This window comes from Dendrobates tinctorius, unplaced genomic scaffold (genome assembly GCF_039654945.1).
Source record: "Dendrobates tinctorius isolate UK_male_01 unplaced genomic scaffold, ASM3965494v1 ptg000129l, whole genome shotgun sequence".
Classification (NCBI taxonomy): domain Eukaryota; kingdom Metazoa; phylum Chordata; class Amphibia; order Anura; family Dendrobatidae; genus Dendrobates; species Dendrobates tinctorius.
This window is the reverse complement of record NW_027361797.1, coordinates 38,049,350-38,076,760: the sequence shown is the minus strand read 5'-3', so window position 1 is coordinate 38,076,760 and position 27,411 is coordinate 38,049,350. Positions and strand designations below refer to the sequence as shown.

The 27,411-nt window shown below is 44.1% G+C and overlaps 1 protein-coding gene across 1 annotated transcript; it reads left to right on the top strand.

Annotated features, from left to right (window-relative positions):
* Positions 1 to 86: 86 nt before the first annotated feature.
* LOC141047735 (cerebellar degeneration-related protein 2-like) lies at positions 87 to 26,691 on the top strand. The gene is made up of 5 exons (XM_073542993.1): positions 87 to 377; positions 15,596 to 15,708; positions 17,507 to 17,655; positions 20,580 to 20,732; positions 22,030 to 26,691. The coding sequence occupies exons 1-5, from the start codon at positions 299 to 301 to the stop codon at positions 22,862 to 22,864; spliced, it is 1,329 nt and encodes a 442-aa protein (XP_073399094.1). The 5' UTR covers positions 87 to 298; the 3' UTR covers positions 22,865 to 26,691.
* Positions 26,692 to 27,411: the final 720 nt, after the last annotated feature.

Genomic DNA, 27,411 nt, shown 5'->3' with positions numbered 1-27,411 from the left:
CTTTACTAAAAAGTGATTGGTCCAAAGGTAACCGCCCTTTCTTTACCCCGAGATTTGATTGGTTAGTTTGTAAACTGTCCTTCCCATCTGGAAATTTGACGACACACACTCCGAATGCCACGTTGCGGCGCTGTTCGGAGGAGTTCGGCAGTTTCCGTCGGTGGTTCGGGGGGGATGGAGGAGGCGGGAGGAGCAAGTTGGAGACAGAGCAGAAGAAGCTGTCAGCAGCATCAGTCCCCGCCGCCGCCTGCTGCAGCCGGGAGTCCCGGGAGAGCGGAGCTCCGTCCGACCTGCCATCATGTTAACCGACAGCAATGTGGAGGAGTTTGAGATCAAGGAGGACGAGCCGTGGTACGATCAGCAGGACCTGCAGCAAGGTGAGAGCAGCCTGGGTCTGGGGGCTCCACCCTTCATACTGGGATGTCAGCGGTCATCATGGGGGTGCAGAATGGCCAGGAAACGCCTCATCTGAACACTGCCATATATATACATATCTCACTATTCTGCTCTGGTTACAATCCCTCACACCAGGCAATTGGTCTGATTTATTTTGGAAGCGATCAGTAACGATCACCTGAGATCCTTCGCAGCCACTTGTAAAAATAAAATCCTCGGCTTCGCCAACAATCCGGTGACATGACGGTTTACGCCTCAGGTGCTGATTTTTCGCTAAAGGGCGCCCCGTTATCAGTGCCGTACACTTTACGTATTATTGATGACATTGGAACAAATTCTATCCCTGCAGTGAACTTTTATTTTTATTTTTTTGAATTTTTGCTCTCCCCGTTACATTGTCGTACACAAGGTGAGGTTTAATGTTCAGGATAAGCCCATTGTGGTGGGCATGCCTCGTCGCCGTGAGACGGCTTTTACACTTTTTCTTTTTACGAAGTATCCCATGTTATTTATATGCAGTATCACTATCTACAACAGGATATTGGTTCATCTTGTTTCCATCTTCGGTTTTGCCCGTTAAGCGGCCGCGGTGTGAACGTGCTTCTATGTGTTGCACGAACACCAGCTTGTGCCCCGTAGTATATCCTGGGTTTTGTCCTATAGAGTGTGGGTCTCCATTGTTCCTATGTCTGGCGCACTACAATCGTCCGATCAGTGATCGCTGCGTGTATTGTGTACATGCCTTGCAGTGTGGCGGATGTGGGGTGCTTGATGCAATCCCGGACGCCGTCCCTTTAACAGTCATGTCCTTCAGCGCTGTAGCGTGAGTCACAGAATCCTATCCCACACATCACATTTATTAGATATTATGGTTAACCCGATTTAGGCTTATAGGAGAGCTCGGAATTTAATCCAATTTTTTTTTTTCCTTAAGGGGATGGTATACCCGATCCTTACATTCTCTATTCACCTGCTGTGTTCATGCTGATTCTTGCGGAGAGACTCCGCTCTAAAATCCTCCTCTAAGGCTGGTTTCACATTTGCGTTTTTTTGCGCTGGAAAAAAACGCATACCTGCGCATGCGTTTTTTCCCCTATATTTAACATGGGTGCGCATACCTGCGCGCTGGTAAGCGCACGTATGCGATTTTCATGCGCTGCGTTTTTTTGGGGTGTGCGTTTGTATTTTCCAGACGCAGCATGTTGCATTTTTTGGCCCTGCAAAAAAGCGCATGCGCACATATGCGCACGTTTTGCGCTAAAAATTGCCATTATAGCCTATGGATGCGCATACGTGCGCACTGGCATGCTCATGTATGCGTTTTTTTTGCACATGCGTTTTTTTTTTTTTTTGTTAACCATGGAATTTAGGGGTTTGGGTTAGAGTTGGGGTTAGTTAAGGGGGTTTAGGGTCAGGGTTAGGGTTGGGGTTAGGGTCAGGGTTAGGGTTAAGTATGGTTTGGTTAAGGGTTAGGGTCAGGGTTAGGGTTAAGTATGGTTTGGTTAGGGTCAGGGTTAGGGTTAAGTATGGTTTGGTTAAGGGTTAGGGTCAGGGTTAGGGTTAAGGTTAGTTAGGGTTTGGGTTAGGGTTAAGTATGGTTTGGTTAAGGGTTAGGGTTAGGGTTAAGTATGGTTTGGTTAAGGGTTAGGGTTAGTTAGGGTTTGGGTTAGGGTTAAGTATGGTTTGGTTAAGGGTTAGGGTTTAGGGTTTGGGTTAGGGTTAAGTATGGTTTGGTTAAGGGTCAGGGTTAGGGTTAGTAAAGTCATGGTTTGGGTTAGTGTGAGGGGCCACCTAATGTTGGAAAAAAACGCAAACGCGGTAAAAACGCACTAAAAACGCATACAAACGCATAAAAATGCTGCGTTTTTTTCATGCATGCTCATAAAAATGCTTGAAAAAAACGCAGCAGTTGTATGCTTTTGTATGCGTTTTTTCAATGCGTTTTTTTGCGGGAAAAACGCGCTGCAAAAAAAAGCAAGTGTGAAACTAGCCTAAACACATTTTTTTAAGATGTTTTTTTCAAGGAGGTTTTTATAGCAGAAACACTCAAACCTCCTACAAAAAAACTAACTTTGAGTACCGTAGCCATGTGCACTCAGTGTATTTTTCAAGCGGATTCCACCCAGAATCTACCCGGAAAAAAGTCCCACAAAAGAATGGACATAATGCGCAGCAATGTGAAAACGACATTGCTGTGCAGACGTTAAGTATTTTATTACTACTTTTAACTGCTTGACATGTTCATTCTTGGGCAAGTGCTGTAGATTCTCTCATTTGAGAGACTCAGATGTCATCCGAGTGCAGTCTGTTTTTTGTTTTTTTTTTTTTTCCCCCCACACACTTAATGGCTTGCATGGCCGAGTGCGATCTGAATAGCGGATCCAACGTGGTCATGCAGCGTCTGAGACTGTCCCAGGAAAATATTGGCTAAGTTCTCGGCCCCATACGTTGGTCCGATATTTTGTTGGATTGCACTTGGAGCGAAATGCGCTCGTTTGCACCTTCTGTAATAGAAGATATAGGCGGCGAAGAAACAAAAAAAACAAACTCTGGCTTTTTCCTGAAGCGGTTTTGTGTAAGAGAACTTAAGCATCAGATGTCGTGCATAGAAGTAGTTTCTGCTCCGAAAAGACCGTGTGCGCATCCCCTGAGAAATACTTGGGGAAAACTTTTTCCTATTCTAAAACTTTACCAGCAAAGTTCAGAAAAAGAAAAATTTCAACCAAAAACTCCCCAAGGCTGTGCGCACGTAGATTTTTGAGGAGTGTTTGAACCAGAAACTGAATGTCTCCAAATACTCAGCAAAAAAGGCTCAGTGTGCACGTAGCCTTACCGAGTTCTAAGAGCATAAACTTAGAGGAAACTCTTCAAAGCTCCTCGAAAAATTTTTTTAAGTGTTTGTGTGCACACATCTTTTTCATGCGGGGAAAAAGCACCAAGAAAATGGACATAATGCACATCAATGTCAAAACGCCATTGCCGTGCAAGTGCTCGGGATTTTTTATTTTTTTTGTGTAGATCCATCTGTTTTAGCTACCAGAAGTCACCACTTGAGGGAGCTCACCGGGTATGGATTAAAGGGTTGGTCCGTCATAATTTTTTGTTTTGCACGGATTGATTAAAATATGAAACTGCGCCAAACTCTCCTTCCACCGCCCCCCGTGTATACGGTGCAGGCTGCTGCGGAGGTTTGTGCTAGATCCATGTAGCTTCTGTAAGGCAAGTATGTTTCCGTTTCTTATATTTAATGAATCCATATCTTAAATAGTTTTTTCTACTGTCGGGACAGCCCCTTTTATAGGCACACGTGCACCGTTTGGCCTGACTCTGATGGCCGTCCCTCCTGTACAGTCAAGTTGTTGGGCTCTAGGTAGCACAGTCCCTAAAATAGGAGTCTGGTGAACCCTTCCTTTACAGTGTCTGTGTTGTGCCATCGTCTCTGAGGCTGTTTTTTCCCAAGTAAAAACTGCAGGAACCGCAGTGAATTCTGCTGAGCTCCGTGATCTGCATCGGGGCTGATGGCTTATGCAATAGGACTGCTAATCTGCGATGTGGACTCTAGAGCGGACTGCGTCCACGCCGTGCACCTGGCGAGGGATGGCTGTCGGGTTAATCGATTGATCATTAACTGTTAATGTTTTGTAGTGCTCATCACAAGGCCTCCTGTTCCAGTGTCGTGCGGCGACATGAAAACATCGTTCCTAGAAGAGAATATTTCTGCCATACCGTACTATATGGCGGCACGTGGAGTCTGTACTCTTCAGCCCCAGGGGGAGTGTGTGCTGCTGAACAGCCTGCTGCGCCAAGTACACACAGGCCTCACACCTGTACATTGTAGATCTGTTCTAGAACAAGGAATGTATCCTTAAGCTACAGTCGCACATTCGTGTCAGGTGTCAGCGTGCAGTCCTATGTAAGCCCTATCCTTATCCTCAAAATCGGGGTCTTACGGGTCTCGCACGTGGCTCTGATTTCCACGGATGTGTCTCTGTGGATTTGTGTCGTTTGGTAAAAAATCGAGCCGCACGTGGACAATTCACATGGATGTATGTATGTAGCTTAAGTACCACGAGTGCCCTTTTGAAGAATTTAGCACAAAAATGTCAACCAACACAACAGAACAACCCACCCCCACAAATGATGCCTTGAGCCCAGGGCTGTGGAGTCGGTAAGCCAAACCTGTGACTCCGACTCCTCAATTTCCCTTACACCGACTCCGACTCCCACACATATTGCTTATATTTAAGTGAAAAATTTATTGTAGTACAATGTGAACCTCAGACATTTAATCATTTTTATGATCCAATAATCAAGATATTTAGATAGAACAGAATATATATTGGTGTACTACCCGGTTTTCATTCTTTTTGGTACAGATACGATATGGATAGACAGATATGGATAAATGGATAGAGCAGATTTCTAATCTGCTTTTGCTATTGAAAACATTATCTATGAGCTCAAAAACCTTTCAGGTGATGCAGTTTTTTAAAAAGCTGATCTGCTTTTGCAGCTGAAAAACGTATCCTCAAAAAACGCAGGAAAAACGCTGTGTGTGAATGTAGCCTTAGATCAGGAATATAACAGCCATTTATAGGACATTTCATAACTTTCCCAAACTCCTATGAAAAAATATTCAGCACATCCTGCATTGAATTACTGTACCCAATTTATTATATATTGTCGGAGTCGGTCCATTTTATACCGACTCCGACTCCACCAAAATGAGCACCGACTCCACGACTCCGACTCCACAGCCCTGCTTGAGCCCTATGGTGACATTTTTGCGCCCATGGTACAATGATTGCAGCTACTAGCTGACCAAACGAACAGCATACTGTAATCTCTGAAGCTTTAGGAGACCTGCAGTAATACACATTGATCCGAGCAGTCTTGTCTTTAAAGGGAGTGACCGCAGCTGGACACTTCCCTGATCACAGCGCTGCTCGCGCACTAGTCTCACACCATTGTCATATTGGGATTGTTTAGTTTGCAAAAGCGAAGACTGAGAGGAGACTTAATAGCTGTCTACAAATATCTCAAGGGCTGTCACATTGTAGAAGGATCAACTTTATTCTCATTTGCACAAGGAAAGACTAGAAGCAATGGGATGAAACTGAATGGGAGGAGACACAGATTAGATATTAGAAAAAACTTTTTGACAGAGTGATCAATGAGTGGAACAAGCTGCCATGAGAAGTGGTGAGTTCTCCTTCAATGGAAGTCTTCAAAGAGAGGCTGGACAGACATCTGACTGGGATGATTTAGCGAATCCTGCTTTGAGCAGGGGGTTGGACCAGATGGCCCAGGAGGTCCCTTCCAACTCTACGATTCTATGACCCCTGCAGCCAATCAGTGGCTGGTAATCAGCTGCAGCCTTTACTATTCCATCAGAGCGGACTCCTTCTCTGGCAGAATAGTAAAGGCTGCTGCCAATCATTGTAAGCTAATCTGCTGTCAATATCACGTGATCAGTTAGGGGGGAGCACTAGTGCGGGAGGTAAGTATTCGGTGGAGTTCATAAAGACTTTTGGATGACCCTTTTTCTGTGTGCCCATGCTGCACTCGTCTGAATCCTACATGCCACTATCATCTATAAATTAATGGATCTAAGTGCTCAGTCAGTTTGTGCTGCAGAGAGCATTGATCTTTTCTGCAGCACAAAAGATCCTTTCACCCGACTTATGTTTGCTCGGTGATCGGCAGCCTGTGATACGGACTAGTGATAACACAAGGAGGGGGTGTAATCCCCATCAGTAAAGTGACCCTGAAGTCTCCTTTGGGTTTATACTCCTTTTTCTTTTTTTGCTGCTTCATTGCGGCAGGCTGTTACATAATCTGCCGGGGAATGTCTCCTTGTGTTACGTTAGAAGCTATTATTTATTTTTTATTTTTGCTTCTCTCCATTGTGTTTGCACATTCCTTTTAGTTCAGCAGTTTCCTCAAATGCCTCCAAGAAATCCTGAGCGTGTGAGCCGGAGATCCTGATTCCTGTTCATTTACCGTATATTCATCCTGTGTTAATATCCCTCCAGCAAAACATCCAACGTACCGTTTATCTCTGCGGGAAAAAAGTATATTCTGTCTGATGGGAATATCTGCTGCCCTTGTGCATAGTGGATGGGTTACTTGCTGTATGCTTAAAGGGATCCTCTAGAATTAGAGAAACTTTTTTTTTATTTAATATATTTTATTACAGAAACAGCGCCATCTTTGTCCTGTCTGTTATTAAAGCTGAAGCCCATTTATTTTAAATGGGATAAGTTAAAATGTCAGAACAGCTCTCTCTTTGTGGGGGGGAATTGATGGTTGACTTCTAATTCCACGCAGACCCCAAAACTAGAAGAGTAGAGGATGGTGCAAAAAAAAAAAAAGCACAATGGGCCTTCATTATTTTTTTTTTATTTTTTTTTTTTAATCCAAATTCTTCAAATGCGGTTCATGAATTTTGCGCAAAATGAAAAAATGCACTTTTTTTGGTCTTTGACCCATTTTTGCAATTTTTCGCCCAGTCGCACATTTTGTTAAATGGCGCAAAATTTGCACCAAATCTGTTTTGCATAAAATCACTCCAGGTAAAGGTAGACTGGAGCACATTTGTGCCAACGTTTGCACCTTTTTATAAAGTCACAATTGATGTAGATGAATCGGCTGAAAACATCTGAAAATCCCTTCAACAATGGTGAACCACAAAAAAACACATATAAAGTAGACTTTAAAAAAAGGTGCAAATTATAAGAAGTCTTGGGTGCAAATGAAAAACGACAAACTAGACCAATAGGTGCAAATGCAGTGATGAATCCGGCCCAGTGCTCTGAGTTCTATCAGCCATATGGTGCAGTTTATCACCGGAGTAGACCATGTGCTATGGACCCTCAGATCAACCAAGCTGGGGGGGCAATTCTAGTGTTTAGTGTAATATGATGGGTATATCTTTTTAATGGATTAGCAGTAAAATCACAACTTTATTTCCTATTGGATTTGGAAGCTGGAGCCTCTGTGTGCTAGCTAGTCGGGAAATGAGCGCTCCTTGGAATGCTGCCTCATTATATTCCTACACTGTAAGAGGACTCAAGGGTGCGCGCACAGGTTATGTATCTGGATGCAGAAATTTCTGCACCATTTCTACATCTCTTGGCAGAAAAAAGCACATGTTTTTTAATACTTTTTTTTTTTCCACCTGCTTTTTTTTTTAGATGGCAATGAATGCTATTTTATATAGATAGATGGAGATTCTGCAGATTTATTATTTATCCCACCCTTCTTCCCCTGACATAATATAAAATTGCAGCCTTTAGTGCTTTGCATATGGAACTTATTGAAAAGCTTTGTATGAAGCTAATAAATGAAAATGAATGATGTGACCCCCCCCCCCCCTATTTTTTGGTAACCAGCAAAGGTGAAGTAGACAGCTGACAGCTACTATTATCAGGCTGGGAAGGTCCCTGGTTATTGGGCCCTTCCCAGCTGTAAAATACCAGCCCACAACTTCCCCAGAAGTGGTGCATCACATCAGATTCTCCAGTTTTGGTGCTTTTGCCTGGCTCTCCCTGGTGCGTTGGAAATCTGGGTAATGGGGTTTAGGGTTGATGGCATCTGTAGCCGTGGTGGTCAGCTGTCACTGACCGCTGTCGGCACAAAGCCGTCAGTGTTTTCACACGGTGGCAGGTATACAGGTCATGGTGCGGCAACTGACACCTGCTCATGATCTACTATTCCCATCACGCGTTGTTAAGGAGTTACGGTCTGTTTATATGGACCAACCGGCGGCACAATGTGAGTTGTAAGCTTCTGTCGATCAGTGTGTTGTTTTTTTAATATATATATATATATATATATATATATATATATATATATAATACACAGCCAGACCAAGTGAAACAATGTGCACTTGATTGCTCAGTGCCCACGGGCTGCCATAGTTCTTGGCAGTGCAAATCTTGTTTACACAGGACAATGAACCGCCGAGGATGATTGTGTTTTTTTTTTTTTTGTTCGTTTTTTTTTTTTTTTTTTTTTAAATCTGTGCTGCACATAAAATCATTTTACCCCATAAATGAGCATTTTTTCCTGCTCATCGTCATCGGCAGACTCTTTACGTGGCAAGATAGTCGTGAAACCAGTGTGATTATTTAGCAGTGTAAATGCCTCTTTACTCAAATCCAGACGACTCATTTAATGGTATGTGCACATGTGCAATATCTTCCGCTGAAAAAAAAAATGTGTTGGCTCAAAAAACACTGTGTAAAAACACTTGTGTAATTTTTCCTGCATTTTTTTTTTTCTCTTATAATGAGTGCAAGAATTTACATGCTGCAGATTTAAGTGCTTCAAATCTGCCAGGATAAGATAAGCACGTGCATGAGATCTCAGAAATCTCCTCAGACTTGCGGCAAAAACACACTGAAAGAAAAAAAAGTGATTGTCTGTGGTAAGTTTAGCAGCTTCTCAGACATAGCGAGGATCTGGCTGAGGAAGCCGCCTACAAATGCTGAAATAGACCATAAACAATGGCGTCTATTCTTATTGACCTCCCATCGTTTAATATTCGGGCCTGTAAATGGGTCACACAATGGCCGCTGCCCTCCCTGTTCTAATGAATCCTTTGTAAGCGCTACAGCAATGTTGTCTTCCCTGATGCTTTGAGGGTCTGACAAGAAAGAGGGGCAAAAGTGTCTAAAAGAAATCCCATTTATTGTCCATCGCAGCCAATCACCGCGCAGCTTTCACTTTACCAGAGTGTTGTAAAAAAATGAAAGCAGATCCCTGGTTGCTATTGGCAACCGACTTTCCCCCCTCTCTTTTAATAAATAGGCCTTTAAGTTTTCTTAACGAAGTAATGTATGTAATAAAGGGCCTGGCTGTCCGCTGTGTCCACACACCACGTTCTTGTGGCTCTTGAATGATGTTTGTATATATCTGTGTGAAGCCATTTTCTGAGGCCTAATAATTTGCATCGCTCGTTTTCTCGTTGTCCTGTCTGTGAATGACCCCTCTGTGTCCCGTGCAGCTGTGCTCGCCTCCATCTACTTAGTCATGGATGTTGCTGTAATTCTCAGTGCTGTGTGGAAAGGCCAGCGCTGGATAGCGAATGACATCCTGCAGTGTGGGGGGAGATATATATAATTTTTTTTTTTTTTAAGGGGCATTTGGCAGTTTACATAAACCTATATACATGGTTGCGGTGTGATCTTAGCCAGTATGTGCTCCTCTCTTGACTATGTGCTCTGAATTATGTCCTCATGTGGTGATTTAACTTGCACCAGGCCCGAGAGTATACAGTAATCACCAGATCTACTGTAGTACTGTAGCATTGGTGTATTGAGAGGGTGCATGGTGCAGTTGGTGGGGGGGGTGAGGGCTGGCGGGTGCGCACCGCGCGGGGGGGGTGAGGGCTGGCGGGTGCGCACCGCGCGGGGGGGGTGAGGGCTGGCGGGTGCGCACCGCGCGGGGGGGGGTGAGGGCTGGCGGGTGCGCACCGCGCGGGGGGGTGAGGGCTGGCGGGTGCGCACCGCGCGGGGGGGTGAGGGCTGGCGGGTGCGCACCGCGCGGGGGGGGTGAGGGCTGGCGCGTGCGCACCGCAGTTGGGGGGGGGGGGGGGGAAGTGTGAGGGCTGGCGGGTGCGCACCGCAGTTGGGGGGGGGGGGGGGGAGTGTGAGGGCTGGCGCGTGCGCACCGCAGTTGGGGGGGGGGGGGGGAGTGTGAGGGCTGGCGCGTGCGCACCGCAGTTGGGGGGGGGGGGGAGTGTGAGGGCTGGCGGGTGCGCACCGCAGTTGGGGGGGGGGGGGCGGAGTGTGAGGGCTGGCGGGTGCGCACCGCAGTTGGGGGGGGGGGGAGTGAGGGCTGGCGGGTGCGCACCGCAGTTGGGGGGGGGGGGGGAGTGTGAGGGCTGGCGGGTGCGCACAGCAGTTGGGGGGGGGGGGGGGGAGTGTGAGGGCTGGCGGGTGCGCACAGCAGTTGGGGGGGGGGGCGGAGTGTGAGGGCTGGCGGGTGCGCACCGCAGTTGGGGGGGGGGGGCGGAGTGTGAGGGCTGGCGGGTGCGCACCGCAGTTGGGGGGGGGGGGCGGAGTGTGAGGGCTGGCGGGTGCGCACCGCAGTTGGGGGGGGGGGGGAGTGAGGGCTGGCGGGTGCGCACCGCAGTTGGGGGGGGGGGGGGGGGGGAGTGTGAGGGCTGGTGGGTGCGCACCGCAGTTGGGGGGGGGAGTGTGAGGGCTGGCGGGTGCGCACAGCAGTTGGGGGGGGGGGGGGAGTGTGAGGGCTGGCGGGTGCGCACAGCAGTTGGGGGGGGGGGGGGGGGGAGTGTGAGGGCTGGCGGGTGCGCACAGCAGTTGGGGGGGGGGGAGTGTGAGGGCTGGCGGGTGCGCACAGCAGTTGGGGGGGGGGGGGGGGGAGTGTGAGGGCTGGCGGGTGCGCAGAGTTTTTATAAGCTGAAATCCCTGGTGTATGTATGTAAATGAGTCCAATGTGCAGTCCTACTCAGCGGTCTGACTGTTATCTCTGCATGCAGTCTTTCAGGGAAGACTGTCAGGTTCTGTTCCTTTTGATTGGCGGCAAGCAAATGTGGTACCAATATTCAAAAAGGGGTGTAAAAGGGAACCTGGAAACTATAGGCCGGTAAGCTTAACATCTGTTGTGGGTAACATTTTTGAAGGGTTTCTAAAGGATACCATTATGGAATATCTCAATGTTAATAAATGTTTAACTCCATATCAACATGGATTTATGAAGGATCGCTCCTGTCAAACTAACCTGATCAGCTTCTATGAGGATGTAAGCTCTCAAATGGACCAAGGAGAATCATTGGATGTCATTTATCTCGACTTCTCTAAAGCATTTGACACTGTCCCACATAAAAGATTGGTAAGTAAGATGAGAAAGCTCGGGCTGGGGGAAAATGTGTGTAGATGGGTAGGTAGCTGGCTTAGTGATAGAAAACAAAGAGTGGTTATTAATGGGGCATACTCAGATTGGGCCAGGGTTACTAGTGGGGTACCACAGGGTTCTGTATTGGGCCCCCTACTATTTAATATATTTATTAATGATCTAGTGGATGGCTTACACAGTAAAATATCAGTATTTGCAGATGATACAAAACTATGTAAGGTAGTTAACACAAAGGAGGACAGTTTGCAACTACAGACAGATTTGAGTAAATTGGAGAATTGGGCTGAAAAATGGCAAATGAGGTTTAACACAGATAAGTGTAAGGTTATGCACATGGGGAGGAGAAACAGATGCTACAATTACTTACTAAATGGGAAACTGCTGGGGAAATCAGACATGGAAAAAGACTTGGGCATCTTAGTCCATAAGAAGCTAAATTGGAGTGCCCAGTGTCAGGCAGCTGCCACCAAAGCAAATAGGGTCATAGGATGCATTAGAAGAGGTCTGGGGACACGAGATGAAAACATAATTCTCCCTCTGTACAAATCACTCGTCAGACCAAACTTGGAGTATTGTGTGCAATTTTGGACGCTGGTGCTCAAGAAAGACATTACTGAACTTGAAAGGGTTCAAAGGCGGGCTACTAAAATGATAAATGGAGTTGGTTCACCCAGAAAGGTTATCAAAATTAGGTGTTTACTCTAGAAAAGAGAAGACTTAGGGGAGACTTAATATATATGAACAAGTATATCAGAGGGCAATACAGAGATCTCTCCAATGAACTGTTTGTACCAAGGACTGTGACAAGAACAAGGGGGCATTCTCTTCGTTTGGAGGAAAGACAATTTCTGCACCAGCATAGAAGAGGGATCTTCACGGTAAGAGCAATGAGGCTCTGGAATTCTCTTCCTGAGAAAGTGGTGATGGCCAACTCACTGAATGAATTTAAGAAAGGAATGGATGCTTTTCTTGTAACAGTATAGAAGGTTACGAATAACAGATTATAGGTAGATGGTTGACCCAGCTTAGGGGAAGGAATTTTTTCCCTATGGAGAAAATTGGCTGCTACTCTGTGGGTTTTTTGCCTTCCCCAGGATCAAAAATGCAGAACAGCTGCACTAAAAGTAGACTGAACTAGATGGACACAAGGTCTTCCTTCAGCCTTCAAAACTATGTTACTATGTAATCACTGAGTAGCACTGCCCACTGGACTCCTGCATACAAATACCAGGTATTTCAATTAATAGAATCCAAGGTTTGCTGGAACTTTTCTCACAAAAATGTGTATCAGCTCCTCCTGCTTTATAACAACATCCTGCCCGCTGATCAGTTGCCATGTTCAACATCACCGATTCCCTTTAACGTAATGGTAGAGTTGGAAGGGACCTCCTGGGTCATGTTGTCCAACCCTCTGTTCAGTGCAGGATTCACTAAACCGTCTCAGACAGATGTCTGTCCAGCCTCCACTTAATGACTTCCATTGAAGGAGAACTCGCCACCTCTCGTGGCAGCCAGTTCCCACACTTTTGGACCTAATAGGGGCCGCTTGGCGTTTACTCAGCGCCCCCTATTGGGTCTGGAGTACTGTTCTGTGGTCTGCCCAGAAACCATACACACCGTCGCGTATGGTGGACACGAGAAGGATTTTCTATAGACCTATTTGAGATGTAGACGTGTATGCTGAACACCATAATGTGAGAGCCTCGCAGTATATGTGTATTCATGTCACAGGTAGCTGTAAAACCGGGCAAACCTAGAGATAAAGGAATTAATTCTGGTTCTACTTCCATATCGGATCATTACGGATAAGATAATGTCCCGTCTAATGATTAACGAGACTTCACTTTCTAGTGAACTAAATAGAACTAGCTGAGTTACAGACTATGTAGAGACTCTGTAACCTACATATACGTATTTTATCTTGCCTATTACATGCTCCCTTCCTGCGTGGCATCTTATCCGCTGTCCATCAATGATCCTTGTATGGTTACTCTGTATCCGGTACAGAACAAGAAGCTTGAATGTAGTGTTAGGCCTATTCGTCCGTTATGAAAATTGCAAGATTTTTTTATTTTTTTCATAGACCATAACCTGGAAAGTTTTAAGGGAAAAAAAAAATCAACAATTAAAAAAAAAACAAAAAAACTTTATGAACCATCTGAAATTTATTTTACACTAAAAGATTTGTCCTAAGATTCCCAGACCAGCAAATAGCATGTTCTAAAACAGAACTATATCAGTGGTGGACGTAGCTGTTAAGGGTATGTGCACGTTTAGTATATGTAGCAGATTGTTGGCCGGAAAAATACTATGTAAAATCTTTGCATTGTTACTTCATCAGTTCTGTATAACCCCGCCCCACCAGTGATTGGCCACTTTCTGCCTATGCACAGTGTATGAAGCTTTCTGTAACCAGTAGTGTGAGCAGGGATATACAGGGCTCCGCATTCAGAGAACTTGTAGATCTACAGCTTTTTAAAACTGTAAATGTTATCAAAATTGTGCAAAATAGCCCAGTAAGTGATACATCCATGGATTCAGGGTCCTGTGCGAATAGTATCTTTTCTCTAAAGTTGGTTACTCATTTTTCTTTTTCTTTTTTTTTTTTTTTTTTTTATGCCTTCCCAATGAATAGAAAATGGTTACTCATAACTATAATGTGGGTTACAGAATGGCTCGTTATGCCTGGTGACATCTGGAGATGTATGTGATCCCATACAATGTAAATGTATGGATGCTGACGTTGTACACAACTCTCCGTAATCTGTCGTTTGAACTGGTCCCAGCACCTCCCAGATTAAGGGAACAATACGACTTCAGCTTTTACAGGGCATTTTCTTTTCTCATAATTGTGTGTTGCCTTTTGCAAGCAGAGATCAAACCTTTTATACAGATGTACCTAAAGAATGTGTTGGCTAACCACTTAGTGCCATGCCCAAATTTTCACTTGTGCCATGTCACTTTATATGGCAATAACGCTGGAATGTTTCAACATTTCCCAGTGATTGAGAGAGAGAGAGAGATAGATAGATATATAGATAGATATATATATATATATAGAGAGAGAGATATATATCATAATTTTTTTTTTTATTTTTTTTTTTTGGGATACGTTGTACTTTATTACGTGGATGGAGATCAAGGTAAAGGAGCCGCTTTCCACTTCAGTGCAGCCTGCAGCTTCTGTCCCAGACATGTTATTGGGATGTAAAGGGCCCATATACTGTTCTGGTACAAGGGCCCTCTTCTTGCCTGTGTTCACCTCTGTGTTAGTGCTAAATTCAGGGCGACATGGTTTCCATTTATTCGTGAAAATAGTTGAAAAATTTCTAAGAATTTGCATTTTTTTTCACTTTCTAATGTTTATACTTATTAAATTGGAACACAAAAGTTACCGTAATAATCCCCATAGTTCTATTTACATCAGTAGCATTTTTCAAATGTCGTTTTTTTTTTTTTCTGTAACGGTTAACATCTTAAAAGCAGATTTATTTTAGTTCTTTCAGTGAAATTTACAGTACACTTTTTTTTTTTTTTGTTGTTGTTTTTGTGACCTTTTTCAGTTTGGAAGTGACTTTTTAGAGACTTATGTTGGCTCTCCACCCCAAAATGAAAAATTGCACTTTAATAGCACAACCTCTCAAGGTATTAAATACGGTTGTCAGGAATTTTCAACCAAGAAAAAAGTAAATTTTTCATTTTTCAGCCTCCATTAAACTACGAGGCCAATTCTATATACATGAGCGTATGGTGCTAAAAAGAAAGCCCACCCCTCCCTTTTGTTAGCAGCAACAGCATCTAGATGTTATCAACAGCAGTGTCTAGGGGGTTAAACGGCAGGGATAGGTGTTGATGCTGATGGTGGCAGGTGCAGCAGGTTGTCAAGTTAATGTAGAGCTGATCAGCATTCTGAGCTCTGCTAGATCTGCAGCACAGAAAACAGTGTCACAACTGCAGCACCCAGTAAACTAAGTGATACATCGCTGGATTCAGGGTCTCGGTCCCTACATCATGCTGCTCTCAGATTACATATAAAAACTTGCTGACATATTCTCTTTAAACACTCCATATGCCCAGACAGATCTATCCAAAATGGACCAAACATGGATATAGAACTAAAGCCAAAGTTTCCATGTTGAATTAGCTTGCGTTTATTTTATTTTTAATTTTATTTTTGTCCCAACTGGATCCTTTACAAACAGATCACCCAAAGGTCATATAGACACTGTTAATTATTTGCACATATTATGATCTTCATATTTTATAGCCCACTCATTTCCAGCTTTTATACAATCTCTATTGTGATTATTTCCAGATCTGCAACTTGCTGCCGAGCTTGGCAAGACATTACTAGACCGCAACACTGAGCTTGAGGAGTCTCTGCAGCAGATGTACGCCACCAACCAGGAACAGATCCAGGAAATTGAGGTACCAAGCTTTTCCTGCCGCTCACCATTGTCTACTCCTACTTCTGCGCAGAGATTGAGATCACCTACTTTGGATGTCTTCGGGCTACATGTCAGATTCTAATTGTCTCCTATGTTTTACCCAGAGCTGTACTCAAAATTCTGCCTTTTCTTTTCGCTCTCAGTAGCCCGCATCCCAGGATTCCTGCCCATCCTATAGAAAGGTGCTTATCTGAAATGGGTCATATTGATGCACTTCAGGTTAATCCATACTTTGCAATAAATACTCAGGCCTAAAGCAGCTGTAGAGTTCCAGAGACCTCTCTATGCAGTGACATTCTTCCTTAAATCAAATACCCTTTTGTAGCTTTAGTTAAAGGAGTTGTCCACTACTTGGACAACACCTTCTGAATGACTGATTCCCCCCAGTAAAATAGTAGCACTTCCAGTGACAGTCCCGTTCCAACGGAGTTATCACTGGCTGTCCCAGGGCTTGTGTGACATTTGTCATGCGAGCCCTGCAGCCATCAGCGCTGGAATCACTCTCCCCTCTTTCGGACAAATCGTGACATTTGGGAGAAGTGAGAACTGAGACTGCTCTCTCTTCCTCCAGAGGTCAATTATGACAGTTCTGATTGTCTGCATTAATTTATATTGCAATACCGATAATGGAATAGTGACATCATGGAGCTGGTGGATGTTGGAGACCTTGTGCTCCTCCCCCTTCTGTTTGATGTCCCACAGATTTTCAATAAGGTTTAGGTCTGGAGACATGCTTGGCCAGTCCAGCACCTTCACCCTCAGTTTCTTTAACAAGGCAGTGGTCATCTTTATGGTGTTTAGGGTCGTTATGTTGGAATACTGCCTTGCGGTACTGCCTTGCGGTCCAGTTTTCCGTAGGGTGAGGACTGTGCTTTGCCTCAGTGTGTCACAGTGCATGTTGACATTTGTGGTTCTCCCAATGAACTGCAGCTTCCCACAACCTGCAGCAGTCGTGCAGCCTCAAATCATGGCGCTGCCACCACCATGCTTGACTGTATTATGTACATAATGTATGTGCTATAATGTAACCAATTGAGGCTTCCCATTGAACCAGGCTTGTAAATGAACAACTCCCACCGCTTAACCAGGTCACCCCTGTTGATCACTGAGACCTGCAAGGAAAATGTAAAGCTCCCTACAGCTTCTCCCAAGAATATTGACTGACTGTCCCGCCGCCGTGCCTTGACTGTCCCGCCGCCGTGCCTTGACTGTCCCGCCGCCGTGCCTTGACTGTCCCGCCGCCGTGCCTTGACTGTCCCGCCGCCGTGCCTTGACTGTCCCGCCGCCGTGCCTTGACTGTCCCGCCGCCGTGCCTTGACTGTCCCGCCGCCGTGCCTTGACTGTCCCGCCGCCGTGCCTTGACTGTCCCGCCGCCGTGCCTTGACTGTCCCGCCGCCGTGCCTTGACTGTCCCGCCGCCGTGCCTTGACTGTCCCGCCGCCGTGCCTTGACTGTCCCGCCGCCGTGCCTTGACTGTCCCGCCGCCGTGCCTTGACTGTGCTTGGTAAGTGCTTTGACACTCCCAGAGCACTTAAGCCTCATTTGCATATGAACTAAAACTGATATTTTAATCAAGGAGCAACAGATTATATTCTAATATAATTCCCCTTCCTCTCCTGCTCTGTTGCATGCCGCCATTCTGTCTGGTCTGTGTATAGATTCTCCCTGTCCATTAATATCTGTTTTCTGCCACATATGTATTGTAGTAAAATGTTAAAGGTCTTCCTGAATAAAGTGGGTGCAGATATTTTTACTCTCATGATGTTCTCTTCCTGCCAGTACCTGACAAAACAGGTGGATTTACTGAGGCGGATGAACGAGCAGCACGCCAAGGTGTATGAGCAGCTTGATGTCACAGCCAGAGAATTAGAAGATGCCAATCAGAAGCTGGTACTGGAGAGTCGCTCATCACAGCAGAAGATTGCAAGGTGGGTGGCCTGGTGGAGGGGAAACCGTGTTAACAATCTCTCGATTTTGTCTGGGGGCTAAAACTGCAAGAAAAAGCGTTTACTCACTGACACTAGTCCGTATTCAGTAGCTCCAGTCACTGCCCCGTGGATGTGATTGACGGTCCCCCGTGTTCAGTTTGCGCTCTTCCCGGCATCTCTCTTCCCCCATTATATCAACCATAGCTCGATGGACTTAAAATCCTATCGTAAATAACATTCATCAAATGCAATAAACTTCCAAAACTGCTCACTGCTTCAGCTATCGCCCCCTGAAAACCTCACGTCAGGGGCTTTATATCTACTCTGTTGGCCATGGTTACGTCCTATAGATCTTTCGTGACAGGTCGCACATGCTCAGTAGGGAGCGCCCTCTTAAATCACTATTGGATGTGGGACTACTTGTTTTTTATTTGTTTTTGTTAATTAAAAGCATGAATCTTTGTCATAATGGACGAGGCCTACCTATATACAACTGGGCCTTTATAATACGTACAATAGAAACTGTCTTTGTTGCCTATGGCAACCAAGCGGAACTCTCCTTTTTAATTTTTAAAACCGCTGCGGTAAAGTGAAAGCTGCACTGTGATTGGTTGTTACGGGCAACAAAGATGGTTTTTGGAGCCAAGAGAGGACACTTAGGGGGAATATGTGTGTATGTACAGAATTGGAGGACTAGAGATCTTTGTACACGGTGATGGAGTCACAGGCAGTAATTACATTTGATTGCCAATGGCAGATCACACAGCATTTGGGCAAACAGCTAATGTCCTCTATGTATGAAGGAGAGTCGATAGCTTGGACGAGAAGCAGGTGGTTATGGGAAATGTAGTTTACAATGGTCACATGGGCAACACTTGACGGAAGGCCTACGTCACACTGAGCAAAAACATGATTACAGAGGATGGGGAGCCGTAAAAAAAAAAAAAAAAAAAGAGGGTCTGAAGGCATGGCTGGGTCTCTTTAGAGAGATTATTAGACTACAGAGTTGGGGAAAAGATATTCTGGGATAACCCCTTTTTAATAAATCAAGTTGCCCCATGCCATAAAACAAGATGGCCACCACTGTGATGAGCGTTGCTGTGACACTTGCCTGCCCTGGGTAGGGTGGACGGTTCAGCGGATACTAGGTTGTGTTGCGCTATGGAAGGGTCTTAACCCGGCTCTAAGTAGGACTAGTGGTCACTTGCCTCACCCTGTAATTAAGGTGCAGTGATCGCACCGTCCTGGTTTTGTCACCAGGTGTGATTGGCCATTTCCCTATCCTGGCTCCTATACATTCCCTGCGTTATCTGGATGTTCTTTAGTTTATGGCCTATTTCGTATTATTGTGTAGCCCTTTTGTATCCCGTTTGTATCTTGATCTGCATTTCTAGTATCTGTTCTTTCCCTCTACCTAGTTCTGTATTTCATTTCTGATGCTTTTTTTTTTTTTTTGTGTTTAGACATGTCCGCTTGATTTATTAATAGACGTCTATACCATTTGTGATAAATTGGATTTGGACTTTTGTCCTAGGTTCCCAGGGAATAAGTGTGGACTGCTATTTTGTGCATTATTGTGGAGCGTCCCAGTTGTAGGTTGTAATTGGCCTATATGGAACAGACTGCCAAGTGCTTTATCTTCCCTTTTTTATTATGATGGTGGTGTGTTTGTGTATGATCCTCCCCCCTCCCCAGACATTTCAGTAGGATTTTTTTTTTTTTTACACATGTACTGTAATTTAGCTTTGTACTGTAGCTTTACACTTGCCCTGTTTCCTAAGTTACATGGCTGCATGCTTTAATGAGAGCAGACTCGCTGACCCAGATGGAGGAGTATGTATTGCTTGGAAGTGTAATTTGTGATGTTACTGGGAAGACCTTAATTTTTGTGCATGAAATTACTGCTAAACTGACAAGATAATGATGATGGAGTGCACACAGGATCATGAGATTATAGAGAGGATGTTTTCAATTTCTTAAACTATTTGTCACTGATCCCACTGCAGTAATTCTCCTCTACCTGATCTGCTATAATATTGACTAATACGTTATACTTTTTTTTTTTTTTTTGTCTGTTTGCTCATAATGTCTGTTCTTAATGCAGGTACACTCTCAAATGTAGAGGCACATGGGTTACGCTATTACCAAAGCAAGAATCCTTCCGATTAATGACCATCAAAACTTGTAGGCGAGATTCCACCCATTAATCTGGAAGCAGAGCTCTTCCTACATGTGAAAGGTGTTGGCTGTGGGTGCCAAAATGCGCCTTAATGTCCTGAGTAGGTTTATCCTGGAAAGAACATATGAAGCTATTTAGTAAATGACCTGTTGGCTACTTGTGCATCACAATCGGGACACGTATAAAGCAGGCCATGAGTTTAAGACCTCCCTCCCCCTTGCACCACATACACCTTAGATAAAAGTTGGCTGAGCCATGGTATTAACCAGACCTCTAATGCACTGGCAAGAACAATACATGGGCCCTTTGCAGTCCAATAGCTCATCATAGTGCACAATTCCCATATTTTGGATGTGGAAGTGGCCCCGTTACCTCTTGGGGCCTTGTATGGTTGCACCAATGATATGTCCACCCCTGATCTAATGTATATGTGGGGCCTCCTGACTTTCCCGAGAGCAACACTGTCCCCCAACATAACCTATCTGGTGGTCTGCTTTCTATGGTGCCATATTCTCCTCTTAACGACTCTTCTAGCAAATGGCAGAAGGTGGAATTGATCTTCTGTACCGGCAAAGCTGTGTCTTCTAATGAGGTCTGCCCTAGGTAGGCGCTCTCCTCCAATGCAGGACAAAATGGTCTCCGTGAGAAGAGATGTCAGCAGTGTGGCCTAAGCTATGAGTATACATACGCCTCGCTTCTTGTGAATGCGCTCTTGCAAACATTTGTTTTATTTTCTCTTGTTCAGTTTGACAGAGGCTATTGAAGGTCTGCAGATTCACATTGACGATCTACAGAAACAGGTGGAAGAGCTGAAAAAGTGTCGTAGCCGTGAGACGTTTGAGCACTCGAGGTCAACCCACAGCCTCTCCTGTCTGAAGGAACTCTATGACCTGCGCAAGTAAGTTTAAGAAATGATGTGGCTGAAAATATATATTTTTTTTTTTCATGGTAAATTTTTACGCCAACTTTATTGTATGCTTTTTTTTTTTTTTTTCAAAGTGATCGTCAAAATTAATGCAGAAATAAAAGTGATGCCTATTTTGTAGTAAGCCCATGAGCCAACGCTGAGGACTTTAAAGCCACATGTGAACTAACCTGTAAGTGCATTGTGGGTGCATCTAATGTACACAGACACCGCCTCAATGCACTTCCAGGTCAATTTGCATATTGCTTCAACACTCGATTCCTCGTGCTGGATTATCAGATTACTACAAAATGTGTAGATTTTATTTTTTTTTTTTTCATTGGGACCTAGTCAGCCATGCCACTAGTTTTAGTAGCAAAATTGTCTTGGCAAATTTCCTTTAACATATTTTTTTTGAATATTGAGATCTGAAGCCAAATTAATGGGAAAGCCTAAAAATGTCTCTTCCTTTGTTGATATACCTTGTGTGACTTCAAGACGCTAAATATATCCATATCTACATTGGGCCTGGCTTTGATACATGTCATGGCCAAACTTGCATGTAGCACCTAGACTTGCTGCCCTTCACGGAAGGACATGACGTCCCATATGTACTCCAGACAGAAAACAGATGATTAGCTTCTATCTTCCTGATGACCACAGATTATTAGCTGGGCTGAGGAAAAAAAAACAGTTCTTCGATTTCACTAACGCAAAGTCCAGGGTGATCAGGCTCCTGATACGTCATGGTGGACTCCTCTCCTTCCTGACATCCAGGAGATCTCTCCATCCCCCTTTACCCCGTTCTGCCTTCTCACGCTTTGCAACCTCATCCTTCAACTCTCGCTTGTTTTTATTTTTCCTTGTACTCCTTTTTGCTTTTTACTAGCACTATTGAATCAGAGGTAGGGGTGGACGTATCAATGGTGCAACCTGTGTGGCCACACAGGGGCCCAAGAGGTAAGTGGGGGCCCATTTCTCTTCTTCCTCTTTTTTTTAGGAGCTCTTGGGCTTTAAAGGGCCCATATATTTGTGTACAGACGGACTAATAATTGGGTGGACCTGCTGAAAAGCCAAAGGGAAGTGGCAGCCTTTCATTTGAGGGATCCAGTAATGGTGCCAATTATGCAAAATCAACATGTGTGAACATATCTGAAGCTTGCAGTGTTGTCAGAGTGATAATTATATCTCTTCACTTGGTAGTGAAAACAAAAAAATGTAGTTTACCAGGTTTGATCTGAAAGGTTTTACTAGAGGTGGTGGTAGACTAAGTATTTTTCTTACTTTGCAGGTATTTTGTCTATGATCACGTCTTTGCTGAGAAGATCACATCTCTAAACACTCAACCTGGTCCCCTTGAAGAAGAAAATGATCATCTCAAGAAAACTCTGGCTGTTCTGGAGGCACAGCTCAGCCTAGAACGCAAGAAGAGGGAGACTTTAGAGGATGAATATAATCAGATCTTGAAGGAAAACTCAGAGTTAGAAAATATCCTCAAGGATAGGGATTCGTGTCATGCCCGGGCAGAAGAGTTGGAAGCTGAGGTGGCCGAAATGCGTCAGATATGTCGATCAGACAGCGTATTCTCTAGCAGTGTTGAGAAGCTGATACCAGAATCCATCTTCATATCATTCAAAGAGACTTCAGATAAGGATCCAGAGCTCGATCCAATCTCCGAAGGAGAAAAAAAGCCCTTAAAAAGGAGCAGTAGTGAGATGGTCTTGCCCACTGTCACTGCAGAAGCCATTCGTAATGGTCATGAGGAGACCTGTATCAGGAGGACCGAGGCTGTGAAACAAAGAGGAATTTCTCTGCTCAATGAGGTGGACTCTCAGTACAGTGCCCTTAAAGCTAAATACGAGGAGCTTCTTCACCGTTGCCAGATGGAGGATGACCTCTTCAGTCACAAGTCTGTCCAGACCACAAAGCTGTCCACCATGTCATCTCCAGACAACTCTCCACCAAATACCTTAAATTCAGGAAAGCACACCCCCGGCTCCCCTGTGTCCCAGCCGGAGTACAAAGTTCTTTTTCAGGAAATATTTACTTGTATTAACAAAACCAAAGAAGAAATCAGTGAGAATCGAACAAAATACAAACTTATCTCCCACTCCCAGAGTAGTTAGGACCACCGGCAGAACTTCAGTGTTTTTGTTTATTCTTCCAGTATACCTACCACTTAGACCTAATATATTCAAATGTCTATTTCCTTCTAAATTATTTTTAATTCTTGATCATAAAGAAGTCTTATGGCTTCCTCACTAGCCCATACGATGGCCAACAAGCACGGTGATCTACTATATAAAGTGGAATCCACTTTCAGATGGTGACCTTGTTTCATCCCACAAGCTTTAACTTGGGTCTTCTGGTCAGGACAGTAGTCGGGATTAGAAAAATGAGACTGTCTTCTTCCAAAATCGGTGAAGCAGATTGGACCACACTTCTCGTTTTGAAGCTTTGATGCCTATGGACCGATGAAGAGTGAAACCGGACTACAAGAGCTATGAAGGACTGGATTCTTCACAGTTCATCCTCAAACCAGGGTCTGCTAAAGAGGTGGTGTAGCCTGGTTTCTCTTCTTTAGTCTGACTTTTCTGTGGGATAACAGGACCTTCAGATATCTTCAGGTTCATACCTGATTGTTAGTAGATGTAGAGGATTTCCCAAAGTTGTTTTTTGGTTTGTTTTTTTTTTTTTGGTACACACAACAGGGTGTGCAATACTCCTGGTCACCAATATTATACCACTAGCCATGTTGATATTAGCAGAAGCCCCTTTCATCTAAACCAGACAACACAATCTCTGGCTAAGCCTGATTTTTCACACGTCCAACATTCACGGGCCTGAGTTATCTGACATGCGTGCAGTTCTCCCGCCTCGAATTTGGGTCAGGAGACCCCAGTAGACCCAGACATCTATCCATACTCGGACCCCTGAATGTTGGCCATGCGCAGCTATTCCAAGCTTCAGCTTTAGGTACGACCAGCACAATTTTGCTGTGACTTGTTGTCTTTGTTAGTACGATACGTGTGGTCTTCTACGGTCTGGAGAAAAGCACAAACGGTCTATTTTATGCATGGCAACCGTGTAGGAGCTGAACTGTGCAGATTATAGGTCTGCATTAAATGTAGTTGTATGATACTTTTTAGTATCATTTTATGTAGCCGCTGGCGCTGTGGGGCCCTAAAACTGCTCCTATAGGGAGATAACTTTTTATATAATACTGTGATGTCGTATTAGAGAACACTAACATATTGCACTTATTACTAGCTGTAAATAATCCTATAAATATTATCTGTTTTCTATTTATATATTTCTTTGTTTTGTTCCTAATTTTCTGGTGTATAATATGCCTCTTGCCTAAATGTGGGAACATCGCAGCAGCCAATGGTTTCCGTTCCCTACAAACTGGTGGCCCATAAAGTTGCATGCCCTCGGCCACTACCTGCTACCATGTTACCTCCGTGACACACATCCTGCAATTGTGTGCCGAAATACACCCCTTATTGTTATTTCCTAGGTTTTCAAAGCCATATTATCCATCCCACCCACATTTGTAAGGATTTAGAGATTAATGGCTGGAAATTATGCATTATCAAAGTCTTTATTTGTATGGTCGTGTCATGGCTTTGTGTCCTCTGATTAATGGGATCAGAAGCCATCAAGGCAACGTATTTAAAGGGCTTGTTCCCTTTCACAAATCTTTGGACTATATAAGCTGCAGTAGGTATAAAATACAAGCTTAACATTACTTGCCTTACTCTGGTCCAGCACTGGCTCTCCACCTCTGCTCATTCTGTTTGGCTGCAGCAGTGTTGCAGCACTGCCACCGATCGATGAGATCGGCGATTGGCAGAATAGCTGAGCTCACCGATTGCTTGTATAAGACAGAAACCGGGCAGCAACAGGGTCTCTACTTTGGACCTGGGGAAGCTAAAGTATTTCTACTGAGAAAAAAAAAAACAGGGATTTTTGTGTACTCACCGTAAAGTCCTTTTCTCCAAGCCACTCATTGGGGGACACATGTGTGGACTGAGCACACTGTGAATAGAGTCCAAATGCTATTTGACTGTATAGTGACCATCTTACAGCCAGATCTCTTGGCTCCACTGTCAAAACTAACAGCCCAATTTGGTATATATTTAGGCGACACCTAACCCATGGTCGGGCCAGGATATCTGGACAAAAACACTTGCCCCCCAAGACCGTTATGACAGAAAATTTGGCCTCTTTGGGAAAAAAAAAAAGCGCTCCAGGTATGGGATTTTGATATATTTAGACACCCCAAAAATTTATTTAAAAGGTGCAATTTTTTTTTATTTTATGCGTTCCTGGCCCCATCTATTCCAGTTCCTCACTATCCATTACAAGTCCAGCAATCTGGGTGATTAGGGTAGTTAATCTGATTTTGGAGGGGATAAAAACATGTTAACATGAATACTAGGTTGTGTCCAGCATAGAGCCTGGGGGGGATTAGTGCATTTTCAGCATTGGGAGAATCTTTGTCCTGTTACCCCATCCCTCACTGTACTGTGCACCAGTTATGGCTAGAGAGCTTTTTTTTTTATGTTTTGGTGCTTCTTTAGGGAAATTCTACAACAAAAAATAAGTCTTGTTTTTTTTTTTTTAACTTTCAAAAATATGTGCTTAATTTTGCGGTAATTGTTACCGACTATTGTGCTTTGATATAAGAAAGCTACGCAGAGAATGGACGTAAGAGCCAGTTCAGATCTGTTTTTTTTAGTGACTGCTTTTAGACTAAATCAGAAGAGAATACATCATATCAAGCGGTATACATTAATAAACAGATCTTGGCCCTAATGAGGCTGGTGTACTTATATTGACAAGCCGGTGTCAGAAGGGCTGTATAATCCAGTCACTAGAAATGGCATTTTATGAGGACAGACAAAGCTGCTCCTCTGTCATCTTGGTCAAGTGAATTTTCAGAAAGGATTATATAGGGATTGTGACATAAATAGGCCTGGTGGCGCTGGAGCATTGATAATACTGAGTTTTATAAGTTATGTTTAATACAATGAACTTTAAAGAGGTGTAAAGCTACAAGTCTGCAGTCACTGTCTGACTGCAGACTTGTGAATCCCCCTAGTGCACGCACTGTGAACAATGTGAGGATTTACAAGTCTACAGTCACAGTGCCTGCAGACTTGTAGCCTTTCACTGGACAACCCCTTTAAGGCCGGGGTTGGGAGGTCTGTATTGTAAATTGGACTGGTCAAGATGCACACAGGTACCGTGCTGCCTCTCATGCCTTATTCTGGTCTGTAAAATGGACCACAGGAGGACATGCTGCCTTTTTTTTTTTTCCTCCATGCAGGCCATCAGTTCATGTGCACATGGACAAATTAAATGTTTAGGGGCCGTTCAGGCAGGCATACAGGTCTAGGCCAGTGATCGCCGACCTTTTTGGCTCTACACTTGTTGTACAACTTTAGCTCCTGGGGCAAGATGGCATTTTGAGTTCTCCACATGGAGAATCACAGGTTGGTGAAAAAAAAAAAAATTCCATTAGGTCTGTACTGAACTAGTGTGCGCTTGTTTGGCTCTAGTATGATGGAGATTATCCCATACTTAAGTGTTTCTAGGAATAATGCAGATTAACGTTGGTATGAATGAAGCGTAAGAAGGCAGCTGATGTGGGGGAGGGGATGGCGTTATTAAAGGGAAAGGCAAGTTAGGTGGAGTCAGATTTTGTGTTATGGTATTAATGAGACTGCTTTATGCAGCCAGAAGTACATGATCGTATCTAACGAAGTGTTATAGAAGACCGTATTAATGATGGCGGCTCGCTGTAGAAAGTCTGTGTACCACTGTTACTGATGGGAGGAAAACTAAATGATTACGTAGTTGTACGCCGTCCGGTATCGGCTGCTCTATTCCGTGATCTGTCCTTTGCTCAATCTGATCCGCACAATAAAGACATTCCTTATGTGGTTTTCTGCTGTCATCTTCTTTGGCCGTCATCCAGCGCACACAAGAAACGCACCAATCAGTTCAGCTGCCAATTATCATACAAGACCCCCAAGTCAGCAGTGCTTTGCCAGAATTCTAGTATAAAATACTTTGATTAATTACAAAATGTTTGCACAACTCACTTTTTTTTTTTCTTTGAATCCAGACCCACCAAAAAAAAAAAAAAATCTGTGGTATCATCAGGGCTGTGGAGTCGGTAAGCCAAACCTGCGACTCCGACTCCTCAATTTCCCTTACACCGACTCCGACTCCCACACATATTGCTTATATTTAAGTGAAAAATTTATTGTAGTACAATGCCAAGCGAAAAGCCAAAAACATCACTGCTCTAGAGGAGATCTGCATGGAGGAATGGGCCAATATACCAACAACAGTGTGTGGCAACCTTGTGAAGACTTACAGAAAACGTTTGACCTCTGTCATTGCCAACAAAGGATATATCACAAAGTATTGAGATGAAATTTTGTTTCTGACCAAATACTTATTTTCCACCATAATATGCAAATAAAATGAAAAAAAAACAGACAATGTGATTTTCTGGATTTCTTTTTCTCAGTTTGTCTCCCATAGTTGAGGTCTACCTATGATGTAAATTACAGACGCCTCTCATCTTTTTAAGTGGTGGAACTTGCACTATTGCTGACTGACTAAATACTTTTTTGCCCCACTGTATATGTGTGTG